Raw genomic sequence first — 13,659 nt, forward strand, 5'->3', positions numbered from 1 at the left:
ATCAAACTGGCTTTAGGCAGGTTATTGGTTAACAAATGATGTAGCTAATCACTGTCACCATTCTTGGGAGTTATTTATCTATTTCCTGTATATGTCATTGTATTGTTTACATATGACATGTTTCAGGGTTTGACAAATTTGCTTGGAATCTAGGAGCCAGCTAAAAAAGTTAGGAGCCAGAAAACGCGCCCCATCCCGACGAGCTCGCACGCAGAAGCGCCACATACGTGAGTAGCGCCACATACGCGAGTAGCGCCCGCATACGTAAACGGTATTCAAACCACACATGTGAGGTATCGCTTCGATCGTTGGAGCGAGAGCAATAATTCTAGTTCTAGACCTCCTCTAACTTAAAACATGCAACCTGTAGAATTTTTTTAAACGTCGCCTATGGAGATTTTAAAGGGTAAAAGTTTGTCGGCATTCCACGAGCGGACGCAATTTTGAAGCGTGACATGTTGGGTATCAATTTACTCGGCGTAACATTATCTTTCACAATATAAAAAAAAAATTGGGATAACTTTTACTGTTTTATTTTTTAATTAAAAAAAAAAGTTTATTCTTTGCCCAAAAAAGTGCGCTTGTAAGACCGTCGCACACATACGGCGTGACCAAAGTATTGCAACGATCGCCATTTTATTCTCTAGGGTGTTAGAATAAAAAATATTGATGTTTTGGGGGTTCTAATTAGAGGGAAGGAGATGGCAGTGAAAAATTACACATTAGAACTGGTTTTACTTGTAATGCCAATGGCCACCACCAGATGGCGCCATGTCACAGAAGGAAGCTTGGGACTTCACAAGGCCGCAAAGCCGTGGCCTCAATTGCCGAGACGGGCCCGCCGCGATCGCGCGGCGGGGGAGGTGGGGGCGCATGGAGACGCAGGATATTGCGACCTGGCACCCGGATTTTGTCGAGCCCTGATATGTTTCACACTTACTGGCTTTTCAATTAACCCCCAATATAGATGCATTGCATTAGTGGGAGGATGTGGGTTAAGTGTCTGTCGCTGCTGACAGAATAACGTTTCTGTATGCAAAGGATCAATGGTGTGTGTCTTTGCTACTTTCAAATATATCGGTCAGCCATAACTTTAGGACCACCAACCTAATATTAATTACGTCCCCCTTTTGTCGCCAAAACAGCTGTGATCTGTTAAAGCATGGTTGCCTGTCCTGTTCCTCACTGTCACTGACAGCTCCTGGTCTCTGACTAACGGGCTCATGATTACTGTGATAGCCAATTACAATGGTCAATAGGTTTAAAAACCATTCCCTGTATTTTCTCATTTTGTAAGGAAAAAAGTATATTGTATTTAAAAAATGTATAAAGATAAAGTTAGTTGAGACTATTGGTGTAGATGGGGGAAAAATTCCATGTATGCGCAGCTTTTAGTACTCCTGTGCTTTAGGATAAAAAAAAGCAACATGTGCATCATTGTTTCTAAACTCCACTTTGTATCCATACCACAAATGTACATAAATGTGGTATACCATTGCATGTCAAGAGTAGAAAAATATATTTACTGGACCTTGGTACTAGCAAGAAATTATACAGCCAAGTTTTAAAAATGTGTGTTCTACTATTTTGGGCAAAAGAGTCATATTTTTTTAACATTTACCACCAAAGGAAGGCTAAATTTGTCTTGTACAGTTTTACTACCACACCGGTTAATTTAATAAAACTAGAGCGTGTAAAACCTAGTGCAGCTCTGCATAAACGAATCACATTCCATTTTTTTTCTTGTCAAAGCTTAAAGCGGAGTTCCACCCAAAAGTGGAACTTCCGCTTAATCCACTCCTCGCCCCACTTACATGCCACATTTGCCATGTAATTTTTTTTGGGGGGGAGTGGGGGCTTCAGGAGCAGTGGGACTTCCTGTCCCACTTCCTCCTTCCGCCGAGGGGCTGCTAAGGCGATACGTCTCATCGCCTTTTGGCAGCCCCTCCCTGTAGGCGATCGCCTGGGACACGTGACGGGTCCCAGGCGATCGCCAGTCCAATCGGATGGCGCAGTGGTAGCCCGGCCGTGAAGCCGAAAGCTGTCACGGCTGGGTGCCCACACTTAGAATGAAGACGCCGGCCGGAGAGGGTGGTAGAGGAGCGGAGCACCGGCCGGCGCGTCGCTGGAACGTGGAGCAGGTAAGTGTATGTTTATTAAAAGCCAGCAGTTACACTTTTTGTAGCTGCTGACTTTTAATAAACATTAAAAAATGACTGGAACACCCCTTTAAAGTGGTCGTTAACCCACTTTGACTACATATAATCATCTGTGTGCTAATGACAGGTGCTCCTGTCTGTGTTTTTATTAAAAAAATTAAATGCCACCTTTTACTGTATTTTAGTGTCTTCTGGCGATCACGTGACCGGCTGACTCTCTCCTCTCTCTGTCTGACAGCTTTAGTGTGCGGGGCTGAGATTCCCCCTGCTGACGACAGTTGGGACGAGAGAGGGAGCAGGCCACGTGGTTGTTGGAAGACGGCAAAGAAAGCGTTTTGTTTAATAAAACGGACAGGAACACCCCTCATTAGGCAACAAGGTAGATTATATACGACAAGAAGTTATTTTAGCCGCAGGAGGGGGCGGGCACTGACGCAGAGCTGATGGGGAGGGAGAGAGGACAGAGCAGGCTGCGGATGACAGAGGCACGTAAACTGACCACTGTGTCCAGGCTCGGCAGCCATGATATACCATGGTCAGTTTACAGAGGGAAGGGCATAGCCAGGTTTTTAAGGTGATGCAGGGGGTCAAATTACACGGAGTGCTGGAATTTGCGCTGTAAGGAAGTGGTTGATAACTACGTAATGATTCTTATCATAGTAATATGATACTAATAAAATGGTAATACTGAAAATGTAAACTAAAAATGTAATTGTTGGAGCGTGTAGTTCATTTCCAAATGACCACACTGTGGTGAATATGCCAAATCTTTTGGACCAAGTCAGTGTAGCCTGCCAGACAAGCTTTTATTACTTTTGATACTATATTGTATAGAAATTGATTCAAGCTTAGGATGTAAAACCACATTTTTATTTTCCAGCCTGTTGTGGGGTGTGTGTGTGTTTTTTTTTTTTTTTTTTTTTTTTTTAAACCCTTTTGGAATTTTTCAATTGGTTGGGCTAATTGATAAATTCTTTAGTATAACGAGTTTTTCCCATGTTTTTTTCATCCTTCGGTTTTGGAGCATGTTGCTGGTCTATATTGACATCATTCATTTCACATTATAGCGGCCTAAATTAAGTCTTCTAAAACCGATCCATGTAGTTACGCTAGAGGACCCAGCTTTACTTTTGTAGTTGTGACAATTAATGTGCCATTGTTGTGAGCTAAAAATATTACTCTCCAATCAAGTGTTCCATTCTGGTTTTGTGTTCTGTCACCTGCCTTTCGCTGGGAACCAGTAATATGTCAAGTGCGCTGATTAATTGGGCTGCACGTGCAGGAGCTTTCTACTTTCACCTGTCACAGCTGAGAAAAATGAAATGCATAATAATGCCACTTGATCCCAAGCTCTTACCATAGAAGTATACATTCATGATGTAAAAAGATAATGGGCATAGTTCTACACAATTTAATCAACATATGTCTGTTATTTTTGTGTTCTATAAATGAAGTCTTAATTTTGTGTGCAAAGAAGGGGAAGGGGGGGGGGGTGTATTTGGAGGCTATAAAGGTTTAATATGTTGGCATGGTTTTTGTGAATGCACGAGTCATTAAAATCACTGGGAAATAAAGGCAGAAGCTGAATATTGATAATGACTGACTATAGACATTTGTATTGGTACCATTTAGATATCTAAGCTTTTCCTTTAATTTTGATGTATTACGATAGTGTTCCCAAGGTATTTCATTGTAATTGCTCATCTCAAAATTGTGACATTCTATGGAAAAGAAATAGACCAAAAAAGGAAACAGTGGAAAATTGAGGCAAATGTGGTATATCCTTATCGTGCTGTAAGCAGGTATTGCAAAAAGTAGCATTTAGATTTAGATATCTTAATCCCTTGCCATTGATTTAGCAGCGGGTGGGCAGGCAGATGCCTGTTCAGTGCAAAACCTATTGCTGTCTTACACCATTGATAGAGTAGCCTTTCAGAGTCAATGAGCTTCTGTCAATATAAGCTTGTCAACGCTACAACTTCATAGACTCGAGAGGCGGTTTAAGGGGTCAGCCCTTTTCAGGTTTGCTGTGATGCAAATGAACTGTAATGCTTAAACAACTATTGGAATTTTTATGTCTGCCCCTTGTTCTTTTTTTTTTTTTCCTTTTTTTTTCTTTTCCTTTTCTTTTTTTTTTCTTCTCACCCTTTCTTTATTTTTTTTCTTTCCTCCCTTCACAAAGTCATTGACGAGACATTCGGTGCTTTCTAAATTGGAAGTTGCATTGTGCTAAAGACCCAGTACAGATTTACGGACTGCTGAAAGCAGTTAGATCATGTTCTTTTCATGGTGCGATTAGAATCAAATCGATTTCCCTACAGCCTTAAGCATTCAGATGGCAATTTGAACAAAGCTTGGGGCTAGACAAGGGACAAAACGACTGAACTGAATGTTAATTACACTCCACAGCCTTATTTTCTTTTGATTTGGAGCTGACTGGCAACTAAATTAACACAAAGTGTGACCATAACTGCAGCCCCATTTTCATTTAAAAGGAACGCAGCCTCTAAAAAGGCGATCTTTACAAAAAAACAAGCAGGGTCCGCTGATCTTTGTCAGCTCAGGGCACTGTTTCACTTTGCAGAAACGCACAGATAATGAATGTAATAAATTTAAAAAGTGACACTTGCGTCTAAAGTAAACTATTAGGTTCCCACTCAAACAGAATGTCTCCCGAGAGCCCCTGAGTCCTGTTTGGTTATTAGTTTCAATTGAACACTAATTGGTAATCAAGCTGATTATGTTTTTAGTACATGCTAGTGGTAATTATCTGATGGACTTAATTGCATATTTAAGTCTGTTGGTGGAATATAAAAATTAACTTGTTGATTTGGAGATCTTGCAAACTTTTCTGGCTCTGATGGCTGTAAGACTTAACATAAGAATGGTATGTTGAAGCCGCTGTGGTGCACTACACTGTCGTTTCTCATCCCTAACTGCAGCTGCACTTTGCTGCTTGATAAACAGGGGAATGAGCTGTCACTTTGCACCTGCAGTTATCGCCCGCTTCTAACACCTGGCATCATGATTTATCTGCTCTGGTCTCAGAATTATCTGCTAGATCAGAGACTTTAATTTTCTTGCATTGCAGCTGAACAGTTTTTTTATGCTTTTAAAAAGTGCAGTTTCACTCCTAAAAGACTCAATCTAAATTATTTTATTATAAGTTCAAGTCATTTTAGGGCAATTGGCTGCAAATTGAATATACATTATACTTGAGTATAACAGTGTAATGCCATAAACTTGATTTTAAATCGGAGGTTCACCCTAAATATTAAATACAGCTTATCGTGACCAGCTCAATATGTATATGAACATTTTGGCTAATAAAAAATGTATAGTTCATTCAAATACCGTGAAGCTGTGGTTTTCAAGAGACACTTCCTGGTCTCCCTCCCTCTCAGTGGGCGTGTCTCCTCTCTTCCCCAGTGCCCCAGTGTTTGCTGGGAGTTGATCGCAATGTCTCCTGGGAGCTCAGTGTTGTGCTTTCCAGGAGACCATTCATAAAGCTGATTTCACATGTCACGTGACTCAAGAAGCAAGTCACGTCACAGCATTCACCGCTTCCAGGAAGTATTTGCTTGTGGGCTTCACAATGCCCACAAGCAAGATGGAACATTCCAGGAGGAATTTTTATAAAGTATTTACGGCCGATTCACAGTGCGGGGAAACAGAAACATAAGACACGCGAGTACAAGCTTGACAAACCGAAAACCCATAGATGCACAGCAAAAAAAAAAATGTCCCACAAACCCCCTCTTTAACATCAAAATGTTTTTTATAAAGCTAGTGATTTTCAACACTCATCAGCAAAGGGGATCTTCCCTTGGAAACAATGCATTTAGCTACATTAATGGATGTACGATTTTAGTATCAAGAGTGTAGTACTCAATGGTGATATTTTGAAATGTTCTGTATCCGAGTAAAGAGCAATGCTGAAGGATCAGGACTTCATGCAGATTCTGATCTGGGTTCCATTATAATGAAAATAATTGCTTAACCCAACTACTGGTAAGCATCACATATTTGAAAATTAGTTTCTTGGCCATTTCACTCATGCTGTGATGCTATCTAGTTTGAGGCGATTTAGTTCGCATTTGTAGCGCTATACAAGTTATTCACAAACTGATCCAGTTAGTATGTCTTGATCATATGTTTCATGCAATAAAGCTATACACAGAATGCAGACTTTTTCGTTCAAAGGAATCTGATCATGTAACAAATAAGAAATGGTTAAATTGTCCCATGCGCTCGTGATACAAAGTGTTCTTCAGAGTCAGGGAAAGCAATATAGCTGCTTGATTCTATAATTTGACCTTGAGGCTTAGCAAGGTGTCTTCTTTGCTTAAAACAGCTATTCTCAACCTTTTCAACATAGCGGAACCCTGCTAAAAATGACTGTATCTACAACTTATTCATCAGTGTGATGGTCAGTGGAAAAAATCATCCCCTTACACATAGCTAAACAGATTGATGGTGTCATTGGGAACCTTTTTAGGATGAAAAAATTAATTGCTCAAGGAACCCCTAGCAACCTTTTTAGAGGAACCCTAGTTGAGAAACCCTTTAATATATGAAAATATATATATATACCGTATTTATCGGGGTATTTTGCGTGCTCTGGCGTATAGCGCGCACCCCTAAAGTGGACCCGTCATTCCTGTAAAAAAAGCATTTTAGTACTTACAGTTTTGGTGTCTTGTGCGGCGGCCTCGTCGGGTCCGGTGTCCTCTTCGTCGGGTCCGGCGTCCTTCTGCGGTGTCCTCCCCACTTTCCTGCGCCGAGTTTGAACACTGCGCCGTCATATACCGAGCGCAGTACACTCGTGTATAGTCGGGCAGGCTCGTCCTGTAGTGACCCTTTAAGGTCTGTTCACTTGTTGCCCGTGCCACTGATCGTCGTAGAGAAAAGAAAATCCAAGCTAAAGCATTTTCATAAACCAACATTTCCAGGGTGTATGGTCTGGTCATCCACTGTGCTCAGTGATTATATCTGCATGGCCCCGAGTCACCCCTGTGTCCTGTAATGATGTAGTATACTGACAGCGGGAACCACAGAGCACAGTTTGCGGCTTTTGTTTTTGAAGATTCTTCAGCTGGCTATTTCTCTTTACTCTAGATCAGGGGTCTCCAAATTATGGTCCCTCCTGTTCAGGAACTACAATTCTCATCATGCCTGGTCATGTCTGTGAATGTCAACTTTACAATGCCTCATGGTACGTGTATTTCTGCAACAGCTAGAGGGGACAGCCCATGGCTGGTCTTGATATAAAAAGAACAGAAGGATGAAAACTAGAAGGGGAAAAATAGAATAAAAGAGCACTTCGTTGGAGGGTGATGTAGGGAAGGGATTTCTCCAGTAGAAGCTTCAAGTCAGGGAAAGCGTTCTCATTTAAGCTGCAGAGGATCACTCCATCAAATGTCCTGAAAGGTTAACCCATATTGGGAAGCTCAAGCCACCCGGTTCAGGAGAGCAACATTCAGCTGAGAAAGTAAAATCCACCAATAGAACCAGTTTTTATAAAAAATGTCTTGTGTTCTCCGTTGCAATATATTCCTCCATGGATTTAATATAATGGACCTTTTTCAACCAAAGACTAATAGAGGGTGGGTCAGTTTTTCCATTAAAGCAGTATATAGGTCTTTGCGCATGTTTCAAAAGGGAGTGCTTGTAGTACTTCAGTGGCAAAAGGGTCAGATGGAGGAGGAAGGCCGTTGAGTCATAATTTTGAACTTGACAACTTGTAGTGGAATAGAAATATGTTTAACCTGATCCTACCATCTACTAAATTATTGACCTTGACCAAAAAAGTCTAACATGGAACCACCTTCATATTGACATCTCCAGCAGAGGGGGATTTTAAAGCCCATTTCCAGAATCCTATTAAAGATGGAAGCACTGTGTGTCCTCTGTAGTATCCTATTTCTGTGGTTTGTAAAAGTGATGCATAAATCCCTTGCCCATTTACCAAAATATGGAATGTTAGGCTTCATGTACACTAGCAGCTCTTAAAGGGCTTGCAAAGGTCCATGTTTTTCACCTTAATGCGTCCTATGCATTAAGGTGAAAAAACATTTGGCGATTGCAGGCCCCCCGGTTTACTTGCCTGAGCCATCAAAAGTCCTGTGTCAAGAATGCACTTGTTGTCGGCCCAGTCTTCTCGGCTCTTCATTGGATAGATTGATGGCAGCACAGCCATTGGCTCGTGCTGCTGTCGATCAATGCCAGTGACGCAAGGGCAGGGGGTCTGGGCCAAGTCCTGTAGTTGGCGGCTATGGATGCTGGATATAGGACTCGGGAGCATGCCCGCAAGGTAACCCTCTTGGGAGAGCGCTTCCCAAGGGGGTTATCAGAAGCGAGGAGGAGCCGAGACAGCCGCCGAGGGACCCCAGAAGATGTGGATCGGGCCACTCTGCAAAACAAGCTGCACAGTGGAGGCAAGTATAACATGTATGTTATTTAAAAAAATAAAATTAAGCTTTACAACCGCTTTAAACTTGAGTTTAGGAGCTATCAGGGTTTTTTTTTTTTTTTTTTCTCTTTGCCAAAACTCATAAACTCACTTTTTTTCTTGCTTACATGTTATATTTTGAGATGTATATGGGGAATACAAATTAACATTATTTCAAGAAAAGTTATATATACAGTAATGGTAATTCAGGTTGTTGAGCTGATGGTTTTTTAGAAGAACCGTAAAAGTTTTTTTTATGTTGAGTATTTTGTGCATGTTTTGTTGTCTAAACACCCATTGGAAATCTGTGCACAATTAGCTGTGATTTGGGGGCATTTAGTTGAACCTATTATACAAGTGAATATTCTATTTTCCTGCGGGTAAATCCATTGCAGTTACTATTTAACAAGCAGCCCTCTTTGATGATGATGCAGACCACCCTAGTCTCGGTCACTGTCCTGAAGCTTGAACCTTCTCATCCAAAATAAAAAAAAAAAAACAGCTGCAGAGTTTTCTCTTAAGTTACTGAAGGGTAAAATTCTTCACCCTATTTGTCTTGCAGACACGAAGATCGATTGAGAAGTTATTGGAATGGGAAAACAATAGGTTATACCACAAGGTGAGTACCGCAGGGAGTAACTTCGCAGTGTTGAAGTTTGAATTGCACAGTATGGAAACAGATGCTTTTGTTAGGCAAAAAATATGAAAGGTGGATAAATGAGCCAATGTGTGCGCCGCAATAAAATGGAGCTCATTTTTCTTCTTTTACTATCCCTCTTTTCCAGCTGTGCTTGCACTGGAGACTAAGCAAAAGGAAATGTGAAACCAATAACATGATGGAATATGTAAGTTAAAGGGCTGTTTTGTGAGTCTCTCTATTAAATGATCATTTATTTTGCCTCTGATCCTATTCTTTGCCTGATTATTAATCAGTAAAGGTGTCAAGAGCTTAATCACCCGAGCGGAAGGATTTTCTACGGTTCACAGATGCATGGGCTCATGGGTAGGGCTGATTTATAAAGTTATGAAGGACCCAAGCCAAGTCTTCTCTGTGCCCTGTAGAAAAAAATAAAATAAATTGCTTAAATAAAATAGCCCAGGCGTACATTGATGGGGTGTGAAATTTTTGATTCTGTATGAAAGATTAACACATAGTTGACTGCTCCTCTAGTCTGAAACTTGATTAGCATTATTCTAACTAAATACCCATATCTAACTTGACTTTCTTTAATTCTTTTGGAACATGCAGACCAATTTTTTAAATCTGAAATTTAAAAATAATTAAAATGTGGAGTTGCACTACATCCAGCGAAAACATTCATTCTAGGAGTTAACAAAAAAAAAAAGTTTATAGAATTTTTTTCCTGGATTGTTGTCACTAAATTGGGTGGAATATACCCTTATTAGTCTGTTTTTAGACTGGTCTAGTTTCTAATGTTAAAATTAACAAAAGGGAAGCCTTCACAGGCTGCATTTTTTTTTTTTTTTTTTTTTTTTTTCCCTGTGTAGCATTGATGTATGTATTTTTTTTTTTTTTCCTCTATCCTACAGTGGAAACAATGGTGACAATTTAAGACTGTAGAGGAATTTTGTACCAGTTTTTGTATGTAATTTGAAATTTATACTCGGTTTAGTTTTTGTACAAGTTAAAGCTACAAGGTGTTTTTTTTTTTTTTTTGCCTGCATTAGGATTGGGTCCAACCTGTATTTCTTAACTGTAGCCACATTCTCAATCTAACACTACAGATCACATTATAATTGACCTCCGAGAGTCCATATTCCGAAGGAGCATTATACAATAGGCCCTTGACACAGTCATTAATTAGTTCTTTAAAAACGATGCCTTACTGCTAAGGATTGCCTTTTTTGTATTGTTGGAACTCCTTTTTTTTTTTGTTTTGTGAGACAAACATCCTGAACTGTATCACTTAAATTGTCAGTTAATAATTAGCTGGTGCTTATTTTAACAGATTTAGTGACCTCTCAACCATATGTTTGTATGCCTCTTTTCATACCTTTATGGGTGTTGTTGTTTATTGCTCTAAAACACCCGCTGTGTAGTATCATTTAATGAACTCTAAGGTTAAGAGTTTGCTTTTGTATTTGTTTAATTTGACCTTTTTTCTTTCCTAGCTTTTTCTTTAATTGTTTTGGTTGCTTCTCTTAAGTAGACAAATGTCCTTGTGGGTTTTTTTTTTTTCTTCTAATGCTTATGATGGGCAGAAAACCAAAACACTGATTTAATTAATGTGTCTTTTTTTTACAGGTCATCTTAATAGAATTTTTACCAAAGACACCAATTTTTCGACCAGATTAGCAGTTTTTTTTGTTTTTTTTCCTTTTTATCCTAGTGTTATGGTTTATATATATATTTTTTTTGTTCTAAGGACTTACTCGAAAATCCCATATTTCCAATGGTGCCTTTCTTGGTTCTTCCCCATTGGTGACATAGCAGTGAGTCATGTGTGTGTGTTTTTTTTTTTTTTCTTTTTTTGTAATTCTTTTTAATGGAAGGAGCGCGAACGCATCTCACAAAATATACATTTTGTCCGTGACTTGAAATTATTTACTTTTGCTTTGTGATATTTATGTTGCCCGTTTCGTTATCCCCAATGTATCACTGTTTTGGAACCAAGATATAACTGCACCATTAGGAATTTTTTCTTTGCCTGGGAAGATCATCCTGTCAGCTGGTTCTGAAAAGGATGTGCTGAAAACATTGGAGCCAGTGGACATTCTTCATGGTTATAGAAAATACCTGTGCAAAATGTGTGTTGCATTTCGCTGGAGCTCAGGACCATATGGTTGTGCTACCATAACACTTTAGTGCTCGTTTTGAGTTGGGTAACTTTCCAAACGACAAATTTGTTTACTTACGAAAAGTTGGTATCTTCTTGCTGCTTTTTTGTCCTCACCCACTAGTTGGCTGCATCTCTCTTTACATGGCATACAGACATTGAATACATCATCACTAAAAAAAAATTGGATTACGTTGCTTGACAGCGGAACCAGAACCCACTCAATCCTTAAACTGTTCCTTGTGGCACAATAAACCAAATACACTATCCCTAATAATCAAATCTTTTAAAATATAAAATAGCACAATGAATTTACTGTGGTGTCATCTTAAGTATGCTGTATTCTCAGACTAGTTGTTAAACTGTGGTATATGATATGTAGCATTTCAAACACAGATGCTCTATTTAAAACTATACTGGCAAAATGTTTGTTACCACTATAAGATCGCTTTCATTTTGCTCCTTCTAGGGTATGATGGGTTGCAATTCCTAATTCGCCTTGCAGATATATACATGCATCTGCCTATTATAGTGATAATTTTGCTTTCATTTCCCCCCTTCTGTTTTTACATATAGTTACATTTTTGGTTATTGGTTTATTCTTTTCAATTTCAATTAAGTCGAATTATTTTCACTATTAAAGGATGTATAGCCAGTACTAACACAATGTGGGTATAATTTAATTGTGTAGAGAAAAAAAAATATTTAACATATCTGGTATAGCTTTTTCCTCCGTTTACATCTTCTTCTTTTTTTTTTTTTTTTTTCTAAAATGTGCATAACTGATGCTGGCAAAAGGAGTGCACTGAGTTATAATTAAGAAAAATCAGTTGTATAAACACTCAAATGTCCATATGTTTTGCTGTAAGATGCTTGGCCTAGTTATGTTTTGTCATCCTATTTGTACATTATTAAAATGGGAGAATTATGAATGAGTTTCCTTTTTGTTGGTGCTGTGTGTTTTTCACCCGGATTACCTAAAATTCACCACACACATTAGTTTGATCATTTAATATTGTTTACGTTTCCAACAACCATATACTGTGAAGGGTCTACTTAAAAATATAATGGGTTTTTAGGGCACTATAAGGTTGCTGGAGGGCCCCACTGCAAGGGTTAATTTTGTCCCTGAGTCTAGCTTTAAGAGGGGGGGGAGAACACATTCTGAAAAACTTGTGCAAGTGGGTAAACCTAAAATTTCTGTATTGTCTAAAGCCACCATTCATATTCTTTTATCTGTCAGTATAGTTTACAAAATCGGATAACTTTTTTGTATACAGTTTTTTTACTGCGCACTTTTTTTTATTTTTGTTCAAGAAGTAACATTTATGCTATTGGTCAGATGTGTTATAAAATTTTAAGCAGCGCAAATCCAGTGAAATAGCCTAAAATCATAGAACGATAAGTGGAACAAATGGTTCATAACATGCAGCTTTCTGTAGCAAGAGGAGTGATAAGCTTTGAAGTTGGTGCATACAATTACTATGGGTCTTCCAAAAGTGGAACTTCTGCTTTAAGGCCTCCTGTTTGGAAAACTGAGCTTTTGGGGAGGAAGGGGTGAAGCGAGTACCCAATGTTGACAGGTACTCTCTTCCATTCTGGTCACCTTACGCAATTGAAAGCTCTCCCAAAATCTTCTGGGACACGTGACAGATCCTAGAGGACTTTGGGACCAGTCATAGAGCGTTGTGCCGCTCGAGCATGTGCAATGGGCACCTAGCTGTGAAGCCGCAAGCTAGCTATCACTGCCAGGTGCCCATATTGGAGATGTTGGTGCTGCCAAGGGAGGACATGGAAAAACCATGGCTGGGGTGAGTGCACCACTGGATCGTGGGACAGGTGAGTGTGATTTTGTTAAAAGTCAACAGCTACAGTTAGGAACTCAACTTTAATTACAAACCCCCAAATTGTTTTTGAAGCAGTGTTGGAGCAAACTGTGATTTCTAAAAGGAGTGTTGTGTCATGTGATAGAAGGTGCTGTCTACTGGCTGCTGTCACATGCAGATCACTGAAGTGCCTAAAAGCTGGCCTAGTTGTCTTACGTTTTACTTGGTCTGCCCACCTATTCCTTCTGCTAGAGCTGATCCCTGACTCGCCCACCTGCTGCCAGCTGATCCCCATCATCCATTGGCTAGAGCCCTGAGGTTTTCACCATCTCTGAGGAAAAAGCCCTCAGGACAGAGGGGGCTGGCACACAGAAAATTGAATATGTTAGATTCAGACTGGGTACAGTGATTTAGTTGGATCAGTC

At 39.6% G+C, this 13,659-nt stretch overlaps 1 protein-coding gene across 1 annotated transcript in view; it reads left to right on the plus strand.

Moving 5' to 3' along the window:
• CHIC2 (cysteine rich hydrophobic domain 2) overlaps positions 1 to 12,344 on the plus strand; it is a 30,334-nt gene extending 17,990 nt beyond the window's left edge. Inside the window, exons 4-6 of the mRNA XM_040334849.1 lie at positions 9,173 to 9,229; positions 9,396 to 9,455; positions 10,877 to 12,344. Of these exons, the coding sequence (XP_040190783.1) occupies positions 9,173 to 9,229; positions 9,396 to 9,455; positions 10,877 to 10,927 (168 nt within the window). The 3' untranslated portion in view covers positions 10,928 to 12,344. The remainder of the gene's footprint in view (positions 1 to 9,172; positions 9,230 to 9,395; positions 9,456 to 10,876) is intronic.
• The last annotated feature ends 1,315 nt before the right edge of the window (positions 12,345 to 13,659 follow it).

The sequence above is a fragment of the Rana temporaria genome, chromosome 1 (genome assembly GCF_905171775.1).
Source record: "Rana temporaria chromosome 1, aRanTem1.1, whole genome shotgun sequence".
Lineage (NCBI taxonomy): Eukaryota > Metazoa > Chordata > Amphibia > Anura > Ranidae > Rana > Rana temporaria.